The sequence below is a fragment of the Lissotriton helveticus genome, chromosome 2_1 (genome assembly GCF_964261635.1).
Source record: "Lissotriton helveticus chromosome 2_1, aLisHel1.1, whole genome shotgun sequence".
Lineage (NCBI taxonomy): Eukaryota > Metazoa > Chordata > Amphibia > Caudata > Salamandridae > Lissotriton > Lissotriton helveticus.
The window spans coordinates 1,258,942,173-1,258,966,591 of record NC_136059.1 but is presented as its reverse complement, the minus strand read 5'-3'; the positions used below and the strand labels follow the sequence as shown (position 1 = coordinate 1,258,966,591).

The window sequence follows — 24,419 nt, the reverse complement described above, 5'->3', positions numbered from 1 at the left end:
ACACTGAGTTGCGTATGGTTTTATCGGCTGCCAAACAAAGGAAACAAATGCTATGGTCTAGTCAGAGAGTCTTTATCTCCCAAGATGTTGCACGTGCAACTGCCGCTCGTCGGAAAGAGTTCTTATCCTTCCGTACTACTCTAAAATCTATGAATGCAAGATATGGTCTGGTGCACCCCTGCACGCCTGTTTCTTTAAAGTCACCTATAAAGAACAAACTTTCTCGTTTGACTGTCCAGAAGTCCTGAGGAAATTCATCTCTCGACACAAAGGCGATGCAATTGATCTGGGAAAGTCTTAAACTATTTCCTAAGTGTTTCTTATTCTGTCTTATGCGTGTACTTTGGATTCTCTTCCTTACATTGACTATGTCTATTTTTTCTGAGAGTTAGCTTTAACATTATTTCGGGCAATTGTACATTTTTAATGGTGCTTATGGTCTTGTTGATATTTTTGGTTCATGTCTCTACTTCTTTAATTTTGCTATCTATTCTCCTGCAGCTATGTGTTGTCCAACCCAGATTCTCTCCTTTGGTGTGTTGTCTCCCCAATGCATCTCTTCCCAGGCCTAATGTTTACATATTATCCTCATGTCTTGATAAGTGATGTTTATTGGTCATCTATGTATTATGCATTTCTATTTGTTGGTTTATTTGTAATATTGATTTGTTGGCTTCAATCATTTATATAACTGCTGTCCTTTTCCTTATATTCTATATCTCTTTTTCTATTATATAACTGTCTCCATTGTCATTGTTGTCCAATTTTGTTTGATCTTGCCGTGTCACCTGTCTTCGGTCTTTGCGGTGCTCCTCCCTTCCATCATATTCTCTTCACACTGGGTGTGTCCCATTCTCTGTATGACTGAAGCCTTTGTCAGATTTATTATTATTTCCTTTATTTTCATTTCCTTTTCCTCTATTTCTTTTCCTTCTTGCTTCTCCTTTCCCCTCTTTTTCTCAGGTCTCAGTATACTTTACAGATCTTCATCGAACATGAATATTACGTAATCTCTTGAGATGTTTTGATATCTATTTATGGTTCTTGTAGTTTTAATATGTATGTTAGTTTTCTGCAATGGTAAATACTCTTAAGATTATTTCTTGGAATGTCAAGGGCTTGCATAATCCTATTAAGAAACAGCGGGTGCTTACGCATTTAGCATGCCTTTAAATGTAGTATTGCTTTACTACAGGAAAGCATTTACTCAACAAAGATGTAAACTCCTTGCGTAAAAATTGGGTTGGCCAAGTTTTCTGTTCTCCAGCCCTTGATCACAAAAATAGGGTTATTATACTAGCTCACAAAACCCTTCCCTTGGTTATAGAGAAAGAGGAGAAAGATGCGAAGGTTGTTAATACATGCCTCTATACATCACATACCTATCTCATCCTTAATATGTACGGTCTTACTGGTATTGATGTGAAATTTTGGGAACAAATGTCTGCTTTGCTGCTCTCCTATCCAAATGAAAATCTAATAGTAGGGGGTGATTTCAATCAGATTGTAGACCTTTTTTTAGATAGAAAATCTAGAGTTAAATATTTTCCAAATAAAATGCAGAAAACATTTACATGATTTATTCATTCTAGAAGTCTAGCTGATGCCTGGAGGTTATGTTCCCCGGATACACTGGAATACACCTTTTATTCACCTACCCATAAATCCCAATCCAGAATACATTATATATTTCTTTTGCCTCCCCTAGTTGCTACACTGACACATTCTGCAATTGGGTCTGTATTGGTTTCAGATCATGCCCCTGTTATAGTTGATATGGATTTATTTCACAAGACTTCTAAACCAAATATATGGCGCTTTAATAAGAATTTACTGAAAGATAAGGAATATGTACAGAATTTTGAAGGTTTTTTACAAGAGTTCTTTTTACATAATAACACACCTGATATGCTTTTCATATAGTTTGGGATACTTTTAAGGCTTCTTCCCGAGGACATATAATTAATTATGCCATGGCCAACAAGAAAAAAGCTATTAAAGAATCCTCAACACTGCTTCGAACCATTAAACAATTAGAACATTAATTTTTCACATCCAACAATGACAATGTGCTACAACGTTTATTGAATGCCATATTTGAATTCAACCAAAAAATTTACATAAGAAGCCGCCGGAGCATTATTAAAAATCAAATCCAAATTTGACGGCAGACTAAATAGGGCCGGCAACTTACTTACTATTTGAAGATTAAGTCTCAAAAGTCCAAAATAGTTAAGATTATAGATGAAGACGGACCCCTCATTTTAAAAAAAAGGAAATCTTAAAGTGTTTTTCTGATTATTATACAAAACTTTACACACCAAATCACTTTCCCACGGATGAAGCATTCGATTCTTACTTTTACTCTCTCCCACCAAGAGACCAGCAGATGAAGGATATTTCTTTTCTAGATGAACCTATTTCGATTTCTGAATTAAAGTCCGCTCTTAATGCACTGCCTAAAGATAAAGCACTGGGCCCTGTCGGTTTTTCTGCTGTATTTTATTCTTGCTTTTCGCATCTTTTACTCCCACATTTACTCAGCTTATATCAGCATTTTATCTCACAGGACGAGGCTAAAGGTGCGTTTTTGGAGGCAATATTCTGTTTAATCCCTGGAAAGGACAAAGATATATCCTCCTGCCTGTGGTAATTATGGACAACTCTCTCTTATCATTTTAGATTGCAAACTGTTTGCCAAGATTTTATCTCTTAGAATTTCTTCCCTTATTTCAGATATGGTTGGATTTGAACAAACTGGATCGATTAAAGGAAGACACATGACTGATAACTCTAGAGTATTTTTAGATATTGTACATATGGCATCAACCATTAATACACCTCTGGCTGCTGTAACCTTGTATGCCGGAAAGGCTTTTGACCGTGTTATTTGAAACTTCATGATGCAGGCTCTTAAGTGGCCTGGTTTTAGTCCAACTTTTCTCAAAAATTTAGCCATACTATATTCTTCTACAATGACATCTGTTTTTTCAAATGGCATTCAGTCTTCATATTTCCCTCTTCAAAGGGGTACTGGACAGGGATGTCCTTTATCCCCTTTGCTTTTTATTCTATCCCTGGAACCTTTTTTGCATGTACTAAGAAAATCCCCATCATTTTATGGATTCCGACATAAAGACATTTAGATCAAATTTACTGCATATGCTGATGACGTGATCCTCTATGTTTCTAAACTGGAATCATCAATACCGATTTTTACTAATTTTTAACCAACTTATTCTAAGCTGTCTAGATGTAAATTGATTTTTTCAAAATCTGAGGTACTTCCCCTTAATAAGTATTGTCTGAAACATATGTTTGATGGCACTGGGTTTAAATGGTCTCCAAACTTCATCAAGTGTCTGGCAAGTAAATACTCTACCTCCATGGCAAAAACAATTCAGATAAATGTAGATGATGTTCAGCACAAGATCCTTCAAATGACGGAGAAGTGGTCCCCTCTATATCTATCTTGGTAGGGCAGGTTGGCCACTATTAAGATGATGTCTTTACCAATCATGAATTTTTACCTGTCCATGTTACCCTTTAAACTTCCCTTAAAATGATTTAAGTTACTAAACAAATCGCTTGCTGTATTTTTGTGGTATGGGAAAACAATTGTGTATTTCATTAGCATCTCTTTGTAAACCTAAAGAATTGGGTGGTGTGAGTTTTCCAAATTTTCAACAATATCATACTGCTTTTGTTTTAAAGCAAGTCTTACCCTGTATTAGAGATGCTACTTCACTACCTAGTAATATTTGACGTAAACTAGAAGATTCACATATCACCTTTTCCTTTTTGTTCTTTATCACATTTGTCGAACCCGCCTTGATCTTTTTCTACTCCATCTAATAAATACTCTATTATAGTATCTTCTCGCATTCTTACACGACCCATGTCTCCATTACAAGAATGTTTGGAATGCTCTAAATGGCATAATAAATCCATCAAGATTTCAAATCGCACTATTTTTTGGAAGCAGTGGGTGTTTAAAGGCATAATTCAAGTCAAGCAATTAGTGAGTGACTTGACAACTCTTTCTTTTTGGAAATTCAAAATAAATATGGTCTCTCTTCTGCTTAGGCCCTTAAATATGAGTCTCTACATATTTCCAAGATTAATCAACCACAATCTCCTATTTGTTCCTCACCTCCTGACCCAATTATGCTTTCATCATCACTTAAAGCATCATATATATATATATATATATATATATATATATATATATATATATATATATATATATATATATATACATATATATATATATATATATATATATATATATATATATATATATATATAAGTATTTACATTACATTACCCCTTCCTGCCCCAAATCCAAAACTGAACTAATGTGGGAGACTGACCTTCAGCATTTCTTTTCTCTAAAGGCCTGGGGCTTAATTGAGAGCAAGCTACACCATACCTCATGTAATGCCAGTACTAAACAAACTCTTTATTATTTTTATAATAGATTATATATTACCCCGATTTCCTTGCATAAATACAACACAACTCTCCCAACAATGTGTTGGTCTTGTAACACCCTCCCTGGCACGTACCTACATATGTTTTTTCAATGTACTCCGGTTAAAACCTTTTGGCTGCAGATATGTAGAACTATCTCTACTATCCGTTCCATTAATTTCCCTTTTGATATTGAATGCATCTTTCTGGGAAGCTCCTCACACTCCTGGCCAGCTCATTCCAAACTAGGTAAATATTTAGACCTGTCACTTACCATTGCGTTTCAAGTTATTACATCTAACTGGAGGAACGCCACAAATGTAAACATTACTATACTAGCTGGTGGAATATTTTTTGCCCCCCCCCCGCCGTAGACTTTATACAGCATCGGCTACATCTACATTAGAAATTATTAATATGGACCTCTTCTGGTCTCCACTCACCGGTTAACTTAAACAAGAACCATTAACCCTCCAAAGATTCTAAGATGGTTTTTCAGCCCCCATTACTGTTTCTCCATTTCCTGTTTAATATCATATTTAGTTTGCACCATTGCCTTTATATGTAATAAGCTGTTATATGACATGACGTTGCTCTATGAAATAAGTCATTGTATGATATAAAGTTTATAATGTGATGCATATATAGATATGTACTATATACTTATTTATTTTTCCTTCTTTCTCTTCTTTTCCCCCTTTTCTATCTTTTTTCATTTTTCTTCCTTTTTCTTTCATTACAAAATATTAAAATGCAATTTCGGAAGTGCAGAACTATGATGCTATCTCAATATGTTAATTTTACAATTTATCTCTTCTTTATTTAAATGCTATTTCTTGTTAGTACTTTCCTTTTTTTGTTTATAATTAATCTATTCATAACCTGGATTTTTATTCTAAGCAAAAGATAATTCCGTACATTTGTATTACATTTTAATAAAGCTTTTATTAACCTAAAAAAAATCTGATGTGACAGAGACAGATTAAATGTGTGTTGCAGTATACAAAACAAATACGTAACCATTAACAACAACTCAACACTCTTGCGAAGACGCAAACAGACAGAATAAAATGAAACCAGCCCTGGCTAAACCAATAGTTACGGCTCTTTTGATGAACATGTGTCTTCAATGTTTGACGATTTGTATGGGTTGTTGTGCAAATTGCTGAGTGAGAAATGCAAGAATGAGTGAAGTGTTCAATGACTGGATGGATGAGTGAGTGCATGGATGAATGACCAATCGGTGACTACAAGTATGTATGAATGAAAAGGTGTGTCATTATGTTTGTGGTTGGAAGAGTAAATAAATGCATGGAAGAGTGAGCAGATGGATGGGTAAGTGAGCGCAGGGTTTGATATACAGCTCAGTGAACATATAGACAGATGGCACATTTGGAGAATAGAGTGATGAACTAATAACAGTCGCGGCCGGTGGTGGGAGTACCTGCCGGGCGGTGACGTGGGGAGGGGCAGGGGCAGGGTGGGGGGTAGTAATGTATGGATTACGGCGTTTAACAGGTAAGTAAACATGTAAATACATAAAACGAATTTCGTTGCGTGTACTGCATCACCAAATGCGATGCAGGGCTCGCAAAGAAATTAGTTTTATTTATTTATATGTTTACTTACCTGTTAAACTCCGTAATCCATACATTACTATCCCCACCCTGCCCCTCCCCCTACCCACGTCACCGCCCGGCAGGTACTCCCACCACCGGCAGCGGCTGACTAATAAGTCTGTGGGTGGATGAATGGATGAAATGTTGAGTGTATGGTTGGCCATGGCCCGCTGCATGGGTTGCAGTTGATGTTGATGGCAGGAGGCTGCTCTCTTGTCGTTTCCCTGCTCCTTAAATGCTCATCCATGCACTCACTCATCCATTCATTCTTCGGTGCACTGTTGCAGTCATTCATTAATAAAGTTAATGTAGTGCTATTGATTTTTAAAGTAAACAGCAGTTCCTAAAACAACAGAAGACAACTGGCATGCTCTATAAACCATATTTCTCCTCTTTAGGCATATACTTAGATTAATTCAAACAGATTTGCTTTGCACAAAATATGAAGAGTGTTTCAATACATGTTTGCCTACCTTTTACATTTAAATGGTAAACACATTTACTTAAGTAAAAGATTAATGAAATATAAAACTAATCATGCATTGGCAAAGTCAACTAGTCTCACCTTTTGAAAAGCCAAGCGGACCTCTTTGTTTTGCTAATGCTTTTTTTTCAATGCTGTTCGTCATTGACAAAAATATTTTTAAAAATGTATTGCTAAAGGTGAAAAGCATTTTTAAAAAAAAGAAAAAAGTAGGTGGTGATGTGCACAATGACGTGCACATATGTTGTGATGCCGTGTCAGTTATGCATCATGATGCTATGGTGGTTCTGATTGATAAAGTACAAGCACACGTTACCACACGTGCGCACTGATACACCATGATACATGATACAACTGCCATGCTGAATTAGAAACAAGTACGCAACTGAAAGGATCGGTGAAGCAATGAAGTGATGAGTGGAAGTCAACACTGCAGAGCAATGAGGGCATTTGGGAGATGGTGGAGGAGCAATGGAAGAAGGGTGACAATATTTTTTTAAGGTGTGGGAGCAATGGTACAGCTATGGGTGAGGGGGCAAACAACACAGAGGGCATGGGGTAGTTTGAGGGGTTAGCAGCACACGAGGGAGAGGGCAAGAAACACATGCACTAAAACGGAGTGCTAGAAAAAGAGAAGAATATAAGTAGTGGAAAAACAAAATTCATTGAATCAGAACCGAGTAAAGAAGAAATGCTCCAGAGGAGGGACAAGAAATAGAGAGGAACACTATTGATTAATAAGCAGTGAAATGTTAAATTAGATAGTCATGAAAAATGTCAAATTAGGAGCAAGAGGCTGATACATTTGTATGTATTTGTATACACTATTTGAATATATTTTAATATGTATTAGTAACAAAAGTTATTTGATAACAGACAGCTAAAGCTGCCTCTAGGTGATACTTAAAAAAAGCTTTTAATTATACAGATAGCTTGGTGTAAAGGCATTGCTAGTAGCTCAGAAATAAAAAATGAAACGCATAACTGAATTAGACAATGCAGTAAAAACACCAGAAAACAATTATAAGTTTAGAAGAGACTCTTGTTATCTATGAAAACACAGACCTCAACAGCGTTTGCAAACATAAAATGTTTCATTTATTAGGAGGGGTACAGAGAAAGATAGCCCAGTTTTACTCAGCAGGGCTAAAACAGCCCAGATCTCAACAAAGCAGCTTTTAAGACTTTAAGCAATACCAGTAAACTAAGCAACAAGTGTATGATCCAGACTCAAGAAAACAATCTAAACACACTACACATTTCTTATGTCACAGTTTTCAATATTCATTTTTAAAGTTTTTGATGTAGCTTTTTTGCACAATAAGTATTTTCTGGAAAAATAACCCCTGACAATTATTACACACCATTTACATACTTATTTACCTGACAATTATTACACACCATTCAAATACTAATTTACGTCGTACGTATGGAAGAACATTTGGTTACAATCCGAATGTGTTCCTTTTTGAGGATGAAACTTTTTTCCAACATGGCTTTTATGTTCACTAACCCGTCCATGTCACATGCTGAAACACTATACCTCATGCTTTACAATGGACTCACTCTTCAGGAAGGGAAATAATACATGCACGCCAACAAAATGGTGGTGGAAGACAAATACTCCTCACAGCAATGACTGAAGGGGCAGACCAAAAAAAGCAAATGGCTGTTGCAAGCAGCAGCCCCAAAGCCCACTGCCTGTGTATTGTTTACAAAACGGGTAAAAGAGATCTGAAGCTGCCAAGTAAGACTAAGACTTAACAAATTCCACAAAAATACAGACAATAGAAATGTAAAATCCTGCCATTCTAGTCTGTGTGCTACTGCCTTATGTCCCACTTTTTCCCATGGCGGATTACCTCTTTACAGTGTTAGAAGATAGGAAATATGGGGACTGGGGTATTAAGGAAGCACAAAGCAATTCTCCTTTTGACACGAATGAGCTTTTTAAAAACAAAACAACAAAAAATGCCTGTATATCACCGCAGCTACAAAATCATGTTAAGCCCTTCATTCTCTTCTTACTGAATTTAATTCTATTACTCTCCTCCTCAAAGAATATACACGCGCTGGCATTAATCTATAGACCATACGTTTGAATGTCAGTGAAGTTTAAAAAAGTTAGTTAAACTGGAAGCACGCTACACCTTCAAAACCATATTCAGAACAAGAAAAAAAGTGCCTGCTAGGAATTTCAATTGAATGTTTTTCTTTCACCAGTGTCCCCATAACGATGACAATAAGTCGCCAAATTACATACCACTCATGTCACCCCATGGAAGAGTCACCCTCTTCCATTTGCAGCAGGGTACACAAACAGAAGAATGAAATGTTTAGGTGGTCGAAACAATGACGCTTGAAAGAAAAGGCTCAGTGCTTTCAATGCACGACGCCTGAACCCAACGTGCGCCACACGTCAGCCTTTCATAGCCACGCTTTGTGCGGCACAGATCACGTTTGTCCAAGTTCAACAAGAAAACAATAAATACAAAGAAGAGGTGTTATATGAAATTCCCCGTGATGCACTGCGCGTGATTGTGGGAAGCAAACATAAAAGCCTTATTCTTTTAAGCTTGTTGAATTGATTGCACGTGAAGAAGCAATAATGCCACGACAATGGCCCCTGAACCATTTCAAAGAAGTTTTCACTAAAACATGATTTTCTTCTCGCAAAGTGTTTTATAAACTCTCGTCACTCCTTCGTCCTTTCATGCAGCCATAGTTAAAGCCGTGAAAAAATCTTTAGGCATGTTTATTATCCCTCCTTCATATGGCAATATAAACATGATAGATAACCTTACATTTGGAAGCTGCAGAGCCCTCATCCTCAGTGTTTGTGATGAGAAAACTGATGTTTTCTTCTGCTTATATGGCTCCTCGGATTTCTCTTTGATCTAGAAATAAAAAAAACGGTGATTAATTCATAGTTTTTCATACACAGCACAAAGTGAGCAGGGCCGGCCTTGGGCGAGCTGGGCCAAGGGCGCCAATATTTCACCCACTGGTCAGTCCTGGCTTAACATCTAAGACCAGTGAACAGCCTGTTGGCACTTGTGTGCCCCTTGTTGCCTCATTTTAAGTACCTATTCGGTTTCTTAACTGGAGGTGAAAGTCCATGGGAGGAGGGTGAGGGCCAAGAAAGAGGGAATGGAGGAAAGACAACCAGAGGGAGGAAAACGAAATTATAGAGCCTGCACCCCGAAGTGAACTAACAGAACAGAGGTCTTGAATGAAAGCAGCTCCTCAAGTTATTTACGTTTGCGCCTCCCTAACTGTAGGTGCCACGCGCGTGGGCCCAGCTCGCCCATGCCAAAAGCCAGCCCGGCTCAAAGGGTACCAGAAGGAACTGCCTATGCATCCTCACACCTCTATGACACTGCTGCAAACTACTTAACAGGGCTTTCTGATAATCCTGGTTTGCAGCACATTGGTAAACAGTGATCGATGACAGACACAAGCAACTACATGCACATACATTTAAAGGCCTTTAATCAGAAAGTGCTCTACCTCTGGCTACCCTTCAGTAATGCCATTCGTGCTTTACAGTTCCTGTTACCTACCAATAACAGGTGCATGTTAGTGCACTTGTAAAGTGTTGAACATTGGTCTACAAGCAGATCACTCCCTCCCTGTAAGAGGCAATGGTCCCAATTCACAATAAAATTGAAAAGTATGGGCAGAGGTTTACGCCTCCGCCTGAGCATACATTATTTTTTTTCCTATTCTCACATATTCCCTAAAGTACTCCTGGAAAGTTGTATCAGGCATGTTTCCAGAAGTGGCGGCTCGCATAGGGTGTGCTGCAGGGTGATGGGGCGGGTAGGGGGAGGGGCAGATTGTGGGGGTAGTAAACTCAGACATACGCCAGAATGGAGGAACCTCCATTCCATCGTATGTCCGAGTTTATTACCCCCCCACCCTGGCCCTCCCCTGACCCCCCCAGCGCCAGCAGCCCGACCTTTGCGAGCCGCCACTGGTTTCCGGGCATACTTCTGAGAATGCTATGTGACTTTCTGTGATGGCTCCATTGCTCCCTGTTCAGAGCTCTCCACAGCAGAGAAATGAGTGCAGGGGGAGTGAAGCCTCTGGCGCAAATGCATTTTTTCTTTTTTTTTCCTGCAGAGAAAACATTTTCCCCATGGAGAAACTCCTGCCCCTAGACCCCATCAAAACCTGGGTGATGTATTCCCCTTCCCATGCTGGAAGGTGAGATTTGCAATCAGTTCCAAAAAGGAAAAAGGTCAGAGAGGTGTTTGGAGGTGCACACAAACATAGGTTTTTAGGGGTTCCTAAACATGGCAAACACCTCTTCAAAATGCCCATTTCCCATCCATTGCGTGAGATTACCAACTGAATATTTCTCCACTCTCCTAGTGAAGAAGTCCATTGAAGTAAATGCATAAATGTCTCCCAGAAATCCCTTTTTGAATTCCTGGTGATAAAATATGTTTTCAACCAAATGTACCTTTGTGAACAGGACTCAATATGGGGAGCAGGAGATATTGGAGTCTCCTGGCAAGAGGCAACCTTATTTTCTGGCTTGGTATGATCCCTGTGCCTCACTTTGGTCAGTATGATGGCAACAGTATTCTGATCATTCTGTAACCTAGCCAACAATAGGAAGTTTATTTAAAAGAAAAAATATTGCTATAAAAACACCCTAAGTGAGTACTTGTGAGACAATAATAGCATTTCAGCAGTAAATAGAAGGAGTAAAAAGGGCTTACAGAACTCTCAGAAAGCATGGGCATCATGATTGTTCACCAGCATGTTCATGATTATATGCACAGCTGCAATGGCAATTAAACCTCCAGTCGACGTACAGAGGTGTTATTAACTGACCATAGATATGATGCAAGTTTGTTCTTGTATTTGTCTTTATTTCCAGAAGTTACTTTTTACCCAGAACTTTATTTTGTATGGAAAGTGTGAAACGGGGAGATCAGAGCCTGATCTAGATTGACATTTTTCTGAATGTTGTTAGTCCATGCCAGTGGCTAAAATACTCATAAGGGCACAACAAAGAATGCCATTAGTAAGAAGCTGATGAACACTTATAGTCAGGATATTTTGTGGAGTAGGAGCAGTGGTATCCATGGCCTTAACATTTACCCTAAGGTGGAGGACCTTAACCTCTATGAAAGGTCAAAAAGTGGTCTCCGATATGCAACCTTCATAACACTGCTTGATGGTGTAAGATCTAGGAACAATGTCAATAGGGTTTATTAAAAACTGGTGCAAACGTGTCTAATTTCTTTAACTGGTCTTTTTTATTGATTATAAGCAGTGAAAACTCAAATAACAGCACATTAGCATCAAGGAGGCTATAGAAGTGTACTGAGTTATCACTGAGTGGTCAGAGTTGTATCCCCGCCCATGTTGTGTCCCCCTACCATCCAATAAGGGAAACCAATATCAACCTCGTGAGGTTCTCTTAGCGCGGGATACCATGAGACTTTACTCATTGATGCAAAACGTTATTCGGGCCAACAGAGTCTACAGGCAGTGATGACATCACCACTCAGCAAAGAGGTAGAGTGGTTAAATGTTTATAGGTCACTTTACAGAGATTAATATGAGAATATATTCTGGGCTTCCTTGAGAAGTTGGCATGATAGTTTGGAAATGCCACTGGAGATAGTAAGAACGAGGCGGGCTCCATACAGTCTCAAAATCTTTATATTTTTCATGGAGGACTCAAGAGCATCTTTCCGTACCCCTTAATTTCCTCAGCTGGAGATGCCACTGTGCAATAATTGGTGCCATCTTCATTTTCCATTAGGAAATAAGGGCATTTTCACATCACCATTCTGTCAGAATAGTAATCCAGCATTGGTGAATGTAAACCCAAAATTATGAAGGCAGTGTCGTTTGGAATGGGATATCCTACTGCATTTTTCATGGCCGCTAAAATTTCCTTCTGAAAGAGTCTAAAAGAGGGGAGTTCCCACCAGATATTTTGTGTTTTTTACTTTCACTCAATTCTTGCTATTGTCATTACCAAATATTACAGAGATCGGCATTTGCAAAAATGCAATTGAGCACAATAACAATCATAGAGAAGTAAAAGTAATATCCACTTTACTCCTCTTTTCCCAGTGACAGAGCTCTCTTTGTCACTTTTTAGGTATTCTTTACGGCACTGTAATCAAGGCTTAGCGCCCCTTTGTAATGTAAAATCAGCAGTTCCCGTTGTATATCATATCCATGTTTCATTCAATCCGGGCTGTGTGAAGTAAAGGTGTTCAATGCGTGCTAAACAATCATTGGTCAATCAATGGTCAATTCATGGTTTCCATTTCTTGTTATAGCATCTCTCTGTATGTGCTAGATCTTGCTGTAATTGTTCTTTTGCTGTCTTACTTTTTCAAACAATGCCTGTACAATAAGGAATGGTTTACTTTTCATATTCAAACTGGCGGATTTTTACTTTTTTTAAATAGCAACATTGGAGTGTAATGGATTATTCATCAAGAGTAATGTAATTAATTAGATTGCTGGGAGGAGCAGCTTTTGGTGTATGATCAAGCCTGGGTCAATTCCTGTTCATATACATCCCTCCATTTTTTATGTTATATTCAATATGTAGTTTGCTGTAATAAATAGATTTAACCGGCATGCTACACAACTTTCACAGCTAGGGAGAACCAACTGCTTAGGGGTGTCGGTGGCAATAACTTTTATGCCCATCTTAGCAGTTAAGTGTCACTGACAGGTGTCTAATCTTATCTAAATAGTCCTGAGATTGGCAGTGATTATTCGTTTTCAATATTTTAACCAGTTCTGTTTTCAAAATATCAAAATTCATCAGTTAATATATATACAATTTACAAGTGAGAACTGATAGTGTTCGCTGGGTCCATGGCTCGCAAAGCATTTTTTAGCGCATGTTTTTTACATTGTAGGTACTCACAAAAATATATCTTGCACACTTAAACTCATTTACATCATCGTAATTGTATGCCATGACAACATAACAATACAGAAGTGTAACTTCCACACAAGAGGTGGGAGGTGGTGCGCACAAGAGGTGGAACTTAAACTTGTGATTTGGTGAAAAAATATTGAGAGCAAAAATATTGCAATGCATAATACTGCAAAAAATATCAGAAACCAAGATAACGCTTTAATGTACACAAAAAAAATTTGAAAAATATACTGCGGAATATTGAAGAATATCGTCAAAAAACAGTTAAGCCTATTAAATTTAAGAGATATATCATTATATTAAATATATTTAGATATTAAATTTTAAAATATTAATACATTAAAAAATAAACAAAAATAATATCTGAAAAAAATACTAAAAAACGACATAAAAAAGTATGTATACTTTAAACATTCTCATAGAATGACTAACATTAAGGAAAATGAATAAACATAAATGTAGCGAAAACATATAGCAAATTATATCAAAGAAATACAACTAAAAAAGAGTATTAAAAAAATGTCAAATATGAAGTAAGCATTACAAAATATTTAAGTGCATGAATAATAACATAAATAAATAAATACTACTAATCCTAACTATGTAATAGTAGGGAAAGTCATGAAGGTGTTTTTCTCACTCCAATCTGAGTAACAGTAGGCAAAGTGCTGGACTTTGGAGGGGTCAAATTTACTATTCCCACCCCAATCTAAGCAACAGGAGGGAAAGTGTTGGACATTTGAGGGGGCAAATTTACTATTTCTACTCCAATGCAAGAAAAAGTTGGAAAGTGTTAGACTTTGGAGTGGTCGGATTTATTATTCCCACTCAAGCACAAGCAGCAGATTTCCTATTTCCACTCCAATCTAAGCAAAAGTAGGGAAAAATTTGTACTTCGGAGGAGTTAGATGTCCTATTAGCATTCCAATGTAAGGAAACATAGGCAGTGTTGGAATTTCCACTCCACCACAAGTAAAAGTAGAGACAATGTTGGGGATTTGTCAAATATACTTTTAGTAGGGAAAGTGTTGGACTTTGGGGGGGCCAAATTTACTGTTCCCAATGCAATGTAAGTAAAATTAGGGAAAATATTACACTCTGGAGGAGGTTAGATTTATTAGTCGCACTCTTCATTTAAAAAACAAACAAACATGTAAGCCCTGGAACGGGGATTCCGGGAAGCACGGATGTAGTGCAGTCTATTTAAGATTTTTCAGGACTGGCAGTGGACCCCGGCATGGCTTAAGGTTGCAGGGTTTCTCCTTCACTCTACCTTCTGGCCATGCGATCACTCTCCCTGTAATATAGCTCATTTGTTACTGGATTGCCCTTGCAATGAACTCTTCTGGACAGCAGTTGGGTCTAAGCTCCGGGAGTCCCTGGATTTGCCCTCGCCACTTCCTGACCCCCCTAATTCTCCTCCATGATTTATTGGACCTTTCCAAGCTGACCTGCCATGCTCGTCATCTGCTCATCACTGCCCTTGCAGCTGCCACAATCAGTATCCTATGACATTGGCATTCTCCACAACTGCCGCGCATAAGGAATGGCTTGCGGAAATGTACAACACTGCGTCCTATGAAAAGGTCATTTACAACTTAATGGATAAAGCAGATATTTTTTTTCTCACGTGATCTCCTTTTCTGCAGGATGCCCCCCATGCCATGACTCTTGAGTCTATCTCATTATTTTCACTGCACTCCCTCAGTATTATTATACTTGGGCTTTGTCTGAAAGACCCATTTCCCTGCCCTCTCTACCCTGCTTTGTAGTTTAGTTCCGTCTTCCCTCCCTCATTTTTCCTCCGCTCCTGTTTGCTTTCTTCTCTCCATCTGTGGTTTATTTTCTCCTCCCTTTCTAACTTTTCTCTTCCTTTCTTATATTTTAGTAACATTTGGTATTGGTACATGTATCGCAAACAGCATTTGTATCTTAATTTATGCCAACAAAGTAATTGACAAACAAAATAAAACATGTAAATATACACTAGAAAAATGTAAAGCATATTTAAAATAATAAATGTATGTATGAAATGTTAAACAATAACAATCAAATTTTAAAAATACACATTTTATAGGACAAATAAACAAAACAACAATATATATATATATATATATACTTTATAAATAAAATACTAATTAAAACATTTCCCTCAGAATTATTAAAAAAATTATAAATATAAAAAAAATGTTGAATTAATTATTGAACAAAATAATTAAAATGACCACAGTTTAACAATTGAATATCAATTAAAAATGAATTATATATCAAATTAATTATAAGATTAAAACAATAATTTACACTTCAAATAGACCTCTCACCATAATCCTCTACAAACCGGACCACCCGATACTAAATTAACAGTTTGTAATAGAAAGCATATCAGTGCACTTTGGAATTCATCCACTAGTATACATGAAGGGTAAGCCCACAGCTCATGCCAGGTGGTCTACAAACCTTCACAGTGTGCAACACCGAGACACTGAGAGAGCGCAAATCGAGAAAAATAGAAGTGCACCATATTTACAAGCACGTTGCATTAGTTTAGTAAAGATTATATAAGAGTGTCGAATTTATAGAGTGAAAATACATAAGAGTGTTTAATTAAAATAGAATGCATATATCAGTGTGAAAAAGCTAATGTAGAAGTGTGTAGAGATGTTAGAATAATGTTGAAATCCCATGTTATGTGGCTGTGGTAGAGGAGAATGTAATACTGTTAAAAGTAGAAATGTGTAGGCCACATGGCAGTTTACAGACAATGAAAAGGTGCTGTTACACTTTCACATGATGTGGTTTTTAATGTTGTTGTAATTCAAAGTATTATTGATCATAGAACTGAAATATATGTTTTATAGAAGTGTTTCATATAACCATTGTGTGTAATAAGTTAGAATACTGTTTAGACAGGGTGCACAGGCCCGTTTCATGTAATTCTAATAGGCCTGAATAGAGAAGTTCATTTCTTTTGATCTGCATGTGTGTGTTAGAGGAAGGTCATGTTAAGCATAAATTGGAGAGCCTGCTCGATGGTTTACGACTTAGAAGATACGGTGGAGGCCGGAATTTGGGGCCCACTGTACAAATGTCTGTTTGCAGGTGCGAGGAGGTTCCAATCAAGAGAGTGATGAATAGAGTTTTGTTCAGGGAGCCAGGCACAGGCCTGGAGGAGGCTTCAGGAATTTCCTGGGGGGTACCGTCCTGCCAGAGAAGAGCCTGAGAAGCAAGGTCAACGCTAACAATGGGGCCCAGAGGAGTATCAGCATGGAAAATGCCAGAACCAACACCACGTGAGGGGCGTCTCTAAAGGGCGTTTCTATTGTAAATGTGATTTTTGTATTAGGGACAGCACCCCTGGGTGGAGTTAGGGCAGATGGTCTGAGGAACCTAAGAGAGCAGATGGGTAGGCAGATAGGATAACTGCGAGACACCGATTCAACGAAGACTAAGGGAAGTGAGTGATCTTCTTTGGAAGTCACCACGGCTGACACCTTTTTAGGTTAAGATTCTGCTAAGTAGGGATGTCACTTAGTCTAGTGTAGGGACAGTCTAATCTGGATTTTCTTCCTTTCTGTAAATGACTCACAAGTTACAGCTTGTGTCTATTCTTGCAACTCTGATGATTTTTGAATTGGTTTTGGTGATATTCTTCTGCCGACTAAGAGCATTTAGAAAATGTATGTTTGTATTGATACCAGTATATCTTTTGAACCTTATTTTGAGATGTTTGTATCTCCATTTAACTTTGGCTTTATAATAAACTTTTAAAACTTATTCGTAGTAAGTGGTTCTTTAGAGTGGTGTAAGTCCTTATTGATTGACCTAGTAGTGGATTGCCTTTTACTCTATGACAGGTATCAACGGTTCAGTCGACCTGAGTTGGGATCTAGATTTATAGCAATAGATCAGAAATCCCGCCGTATCAGTTGGTAGCAGATAAGGATGGTTACCTTCTAGAGGAAGGTGATCTAGACTAGGTTAAGATTACCCCAAGGTCCCTAGAGATCGAGAAATGAGCAGCGGAAGAATCGCCTGCCGAAGAAGGTGCTGACGGTGCGAGAGAAAAGCAGCAGGGTCGGACGAGAGTGAGTATAACAAGGGTCATGCGTTGACAGATTGCGGTGTTTTGTGTTGTATCTGTATTGTAATGTCATGCGGAGTTGGATGCCTGTAGTGTGAGTGAGAGAGGGTTGTGAGCGCGCGCAACCTGGCAAACTGGGAAAATCTTAAGTTCGGGGAAGAGCTTAAGTGATTCGGGTGTATCGAACATCCAGAGTAGTTGTCGACCAGAGTAAAGGGGGTCATGAGGTACCATTGATCGCCCGCAGGACCGAGATAGGGGGAACGCAAGAGTGAGTGTGTGGGTAACGGACGCAGGTCGAAAGTTACCGTGTGTAAGTAACCTATCAGTTAAGGCGATTGTCTGGACGTACACGGAAGGACATTTCGTCAGTTAAGGTGACAATTACAGTTAGACTGTGGGCGTACAGTCAAGGAAAGTGATCGCTTGGTCGGAAGTAATCATTTTTCAGAGTATGAATGGGACGAGCTGAGAAAGGAGGGGAACTGCTGCGAAGGGGAGACGAGTGACGTCAGCGAGAGCCGCGCTGTGATAGGCCGGTTGGTGTGAAGCCGCGCTGAGACGAGTGACGTCAGCGAGAGCCGCGCTGTGATAGGCCGGTTGGTGTGAAGCCGCGCTGTGATAGGCCGGTTGGTGTGAAGCCGTGCTGTGATAGGCCGGTTAGCGAGAACCGCGCTGGGATTGGTGGATTGTCATCAGGAAGTAAACGAACGCGGAGAAAATAGAAATTTTGTAGATTTTGAACATGAAGTGTTTTAAATGTTTGAGAGCGCTCTTTAAGAGAAAAAGAAGAGAATCTTATTACGGGAAGAGGCACCGCCAGAGGGTACACCAGCTCAATATATGGCAACGAATGTTGGGTTGCATACTATACTGTGGCTTGATACTTGGAGTAAGATTACAGAAGGGAATGAGGAACTGACTTTTCCGAAATACGGAACGTTTAGACTAGAAGTGTTGCATCAGCTGAAAGCAGTTATGTCCTCATTGAGACCTTTGCCTAGGCCAACACAGTTTGAGGCCCTTAATGCGTGGATTAGGGCGGCGCACGACAGGAATCAGAACAGACGCCAGGAAAGGGTAAGGCGATCAGTAAGGGCAGTGCAAGATGCCAAATGGGATGCGGAAGCCAAGAAATGGAGGGTACAGACGATTGAAGTGGATAAGTTGTACCCAGTGAGAGAGGTTACAGGAGAAAAGAGACCCATAGAAGAGGATGACGAGAGCGAGTCGGAGGATGGCCTAATAAATAGGTTGTTGATAGATAGACCGCCTCCGGACAATAGGGAGATAGAAGGTACTGAGCTCCCAAGGGAAGATAGGGTTGAAACAGAAGGGAATAGGACACTCCCTATAACGAATTGGGTACCTACCAAAGGTGAGGAGACACCTCAACATAGTCCTGTACAGAGAGTAGTCGGAAGGGTTGTGGTGCAGAAGATGCCAGCAACAGAGAGGGTTGAGTCTTATGGATTGCCAGATGCTCTTCACGTACCCGTTACCATAGGTCCTATAGTGTCGGTTTATCACCCAGAGAAAGGGAGAGAGGAAGAACAGGTACGGCTAGACAGAGAAAGAGTTGAGATGGAAGGAAGGAATAACACGACAAATGCCTGGAGGCAATTGCCAGGACCGATAACGTGGAGCACCCCATTGGATTCAGCAGTGAGTCCCGTAACAGAACAGGGGGGTCAGAGAGGACCGATGGACCTGAGGGGACCACGGCCGAAATCCTATAAAGAGTTGAGGGCTGACTTGAGAGAATGGGATAGGTCCACAGAAGCACCGAGCAACAGGTCAAGAGCAGAAGCTGGATGGGGAAGTCGAGGCAACGGGATATTATCTCACTGCGGGGCTAGCGAAAGCAGTCAGGAGAGGGACGGTAAAAGTCAGGAGAGTAGAGGAGTTACACGTCATATTGACGGTGGAAATGGGCTGGGGCAAAAAGGCAGAAGAACGGAGTGTGGAGAGACGTCTCGTCTCATTCAAAGTGAGGGAGACCAAAGGACACAAGAGTACAGGGATAGGTTTAAGTGCACTCCCCACGCACCTGATGATAACGTACAGCACTGGAATTGTGGGAACATGGAGAACCGCGAAGGATCTTGCCATGCGTCGAGTGATCAGAGGTCACAGGCGAATTGCGAAGGCATGGGGAATAATGGAATGTCTTACCATGCACCTAGCGAAACCAGGCAGAATGGGAAATGTGGGACTATGGGAAATAGAGAAGTGTTTCACTATACACCCAGAGAAGATGGAACTGCATGGGACCTGGAGAGATGGGAGCATGGGAGGACTCCCCATAACACGCCTGAGCCCAGACGTAGGACTCAGAGCTGTGATGGGAGAGACGTAAATGGACTCTCTAGAGATAGCATACTGAAAGCTGTGATAAAAGCCAAAAGACTCGATGTGACCAGCTTAAAATCTGACCTGGACGATATAATAGATGGTGTGTTGCCTTTAGAAAGGATTGACATGTACAAACAAGATGAGCTGCTGTTTATAGCAAAGGATATTACTCGGAAGGCAAGAGCAACTCATGAGAAACTGTCTGAACTGGCAGACAAGGATATGGTAGATTTGTCCAGAACAAAGGCATTGCAGGGTAACCATAGGTTGCATTATTCAGATCAGGACTTAGATGAGAGGAGGACAACTGGATTAAAGACACACATAAGGGAACTGATCACAGGAATAAGAGCATGGAGAGATCTGGACAAATGGGAAGAGAGGTGGTCCAAAAAGGGAACTGTTAGGCGGAGCGCGAATGGGATGTCTCCGGAGGGAAGGTTAATGCAGATGGAGGCATTCCCTTTGCGAGAAATAGCGAATGGGAGTTATGTACACGTGCCCTGGAGTAGGGGAGATTTGGCTGCATTTACCAACTCATTTCCGAAGTTAAGGGAAAATCCCGTAGAGTGGTACAAGCAGGTAGAGAGGTTCGTCAAGATTTCAAAAGTATTGTGGATTGATTTGAACACCTTATTCGATATTGTGGTCCCAGGAGACTTGTGGATAGCATGCAAGGTTAGTGTTGAATGGCCAACTGCAGAACCAGAAAGGGATGCTCGTACTAATGGACCGTCAGAAAGTGTAATGTTAAAATATGAAAGGGTGATGACATGGCTGAAGGATAAGGTACCACCACAAGATATAGATTGGGTAAAAATAGACCGAACAAGACAGGAACCCAAGGAGACAGTTCATGGGTTTTATGAGCGATTGCTGAAAACGTTCAAACAATACAGTGGATTAGATGTAATGGATCCCAAGGAGATGGGACAGTTTGTATCGAAGTTTGTTTTGGGGTTGAGACCTTATATTTGTTTGATGATTCAGCAACATTTAATTTGTTGGCAAAACAAACCATTGGATGAAATTTTGAGATACGCAAGGTATTGCAGTGATGAAATAGATTCCAAAGCAAAGAAACTAAAAGAGAAACTGATGATGGTGCAGATGCAGTCGGCTGGAAAGGGTGGACAGCAGCAACAGGGAACAGGGACAATGGGACGGAAATCAAATAGTCAGAATAAGAACAATGAGGAAAACCCGAGACCTAGAATAGACATTGCTACATTGAAAAAAACGACAAAGTGTCACCAGTGTCACCGGGTGGGACATTGGAAACGCGAGTGTCCCTTTAACCCTGAAAACGGAGAGCTAGAAGTAGAGGAGGAGGAAGTACAAGAAGTTCCAGTTCAAGGAGTGACAGTGACAAGGAGTAAGGTGGCCAAAGGGGGGACTTCGGCTCCACGAGCTCAGTTCCCGCAGCCACCAAAGATTACGACAGGGGGAAAGACCTATAGACAAATGCCTCTTTTCACAGATGAAGAAGAGTGTTACTACGTTGATCCATTGACGGGACGACGTGTAAGTAGAGAGGAGGACTGTACCCTCGGGGCAGTTCTAGAGGTGGATCAAAGAGGACCGTTTGTTGAGGCTGAAGTGGCAGGGTGTCCTACAATATTCTTGGTAGATACCGGAGCTACTCGATCAACTTTGAGATCGGCAGTGGTTCCAGATCTACCAATGTCGGGGGAAACAATTCAAGTGGTAGGAGTCGCAAATAGGAGAATGACTAACCCTTTGACGGAACCAGTGCCAGTGAAAATAGGAAACTACACCGATGAACATCAGTTTGTAGTATGTGATTCTAGTCCTGTGTGTCTGTTAGGAAGAGACTTATTGTGCAAACTGAACTGCACAATATACTGCACACCTCAGGGAGTGGAGGTACAGACTACAGACGATGATGCTACCTTTAAAGTTGCAAACTCGAGAGTATGCGTAGAACTGTATCCTACCCTGACTGTGGAGGAGCTTCCTTGGGACTTACGAGATACAGTGTCATCAGAGGTATGGGATTTTACTGGAGAAGAGATAGGATTGATCAAAGGAGTAGAACCAGTGAAGATCATGGTAAAACCAAATGTTGAATATCCAAGAACGCCTCAATACAAATTGACCCCGGAGACGATTGCAGGAATAAAACCCGTAATCGACTCTATGATTCAACAGGGAATACTGAAGGAAATCGTGGGTAGTCCATGCAACTCCCCGATTATGGGTTTGCAGAAACCTAGTGGGAAATTTAGAATAGTACAAGATCTTCGAAAGATTAATAACATAGTTGTTTCATGTTGTCCAGTGGTACCGAATCCATCAGTGATATTGTTTCAGATACCATTCCAAGCTGAGTGGTTCACAGTGATAGACCTTTGTCAGGCTTTCTTTTCAATTCCATTAGATGAGGAGAGCCAGTATCTTTTCGCTTTTAAGCTGGAAAATCGTGTCTTAACATGGTGTCGTATCCCACAGGGGTATACAGAGAGCCCATCAATTTTCAACCAGCTATTGAAGAAAAATCTTGAAAGTCTAGTACTGCCACAGAACTCGGTTCTGGTCCAGTACATAGACGACCTACTTGTTGCGTCAGGAACGGAAGAAGCTTGTAAGATAGATACCATCGCCTTGCTGAACCATTTAGCTGAAAATGGGCATAAGGTACCTCCGAGCAAATTGCAGTACTGTCTGACAGAAGTACAGTACTTGGGTCACCGGATAGAAAAAGGAAAGCGCAAGGTGTCACCAGATAGGATAGAGGCGATAATGAAGATGAACGCGTCTACGACACAGAGAGAAGTCAGGATGTTCCTAGGAATGGTTGGTTATTGCCGACAGTGGATAGCTAACTTTTCCCTGAAAGCAAAACCTTTACAAAAACTGACGCACAAGGAGGTGAGTGATCCGGTACCATGGGACAAGGATTGTTTGATGTCGTTCCTACAGCTGAGAGAGGACTTGTGCCGTGCTCCAGCTTTGGGGATGCCTGATTATGAAAAACCATTTTCACTTTACTGCTGCGAAAGAGAGGGTTGTGCTTTGTCAGTTTTAGTACAAACTCATGGAAATGCCCGTAGACCAGTTGCATACTTTTCGGCTACTTTAGATCCGGTAGCCGCAGCGTTGCCCGGATGTCTCAAATCCGTTGCTGCAACAGGTGTCAGCATTGAACGGTGTGAAAATATTGTGATGGGACACCAATTAGTGGTGTGTGTACCTCATTCTGTAGAACTGTTAATGACCAGGACCAAGACACAGCACTTGACCAATAATAGACTCACGCGCTACGAGCAAGTTATTCTTGCTGCGGAGAACGTGACCCTTAAGAGGTGCTCTGTTTTGAATCCTGCTACATTGATGCCACTTCCTAATGATATAGAAGGCGAGGAATGTGAAGATTACGATTGCCTTGATGTGACTGAACTATGCACCAAGCCAAGACCAGATATTGTGGATGAGCCGTTGATTGACCCTGATGAAATTTTCTTTGTTGATGGCTCATGTTTAAGAGACGATACTGGTCGGTTGAGAGCAGCTTATGCTGTTTGCACCATTACTGGAGTTGTGGAAGCCGCTTGCCTGGAAGGAGTACACTACGCTCAGGTAGCTGAAATCATTGCATTGACACGTGCCTGTTTAGCAGGTAGCAAAATTAGAGTCACCATTTATACCGATAGCCAATATGGTTTCGGTGTAGTTCATGATTATGGGCAATTGTGGTCTCAGAGAGGTTACATGACCTCCTCTGGTTCGCCTATTCGAAATGGGGAATTTGTGCGACTGTTGTTAGAAGCATTACAAGGTCCAGCAGCAATTGCGATTGTTAAATGTGTAGCCCACACCAAAAATACAGATTTTGTATCGCAAGGTAATCGATATGCAGATGAAGTTGCTCGATATTGCGCGGAGCAAGGATATTCTTTCACGGAAGTGGAAGTAGGTGGGACTCAGGAAAAAAAGTCAAAGGGAAATCCCTGGAGTGTAACAGTTAGCCACTGGTATCAATACCCACACGGTTACACCATAGCCCCTGGATTACAGGTTGCTATAGATCACCGTCAGAAGAGAAGAGATTTGTATAATGATTTCCACAAAGAAAAATATTTGTTAACAATCTAGATTTTTTTATTAAAATAAAACAATAGTTTACAATAAAAATGCATACATTTAAAATTTCAAAGGAACTTACCCTGAAAAATAAAAGTTAATCAGCAAAATATCAGTGAACAATATAAAACTGTAAAGCATATGAGTACATTCACATTACATTGTATATCATAAACACAAAGATTTTGTTACTATAGACAACACATGTAATAAAGAAAAGAGAAGAAACCCCTTTAAAACGGTGGCACTTTGATGTTTCTACCACTATTGATTCCTAGATCCACTAGCAAAAAATGGCATGAATACTATAACACACATGCGACAATAATACATGTACATCCAGTGTGTTTTGAGCTAAAAGTGGATTCTCTC

At 40.0% G+C, this 24,419-nt stretch overlaps 1 protein-coding gene across 1 annotated transcript in view; it reads right to left on the bottom strand.

Moving 5' to 3' along the window:
- STPG2 (sperm tail PG-rich repeat containing 2) overlaps positions 1 to 24,419 on the bottom strand; it is a 2,154,459-nt gene that overhangs the window by 1,464,684 nt on the left and 665,356 nt on the right. The window contains exon 10 of the mRNA XM_078677832.1: positions 9,381 to 9,473. Within this exon, the coding sequence (XP_078533958.1) occupies positions 9,381 to 9,473 (93 nt within the window). The remainder of the gene's footprint in view (positions 1 to 9,380; positions 9,474 to 24,419) is intronic.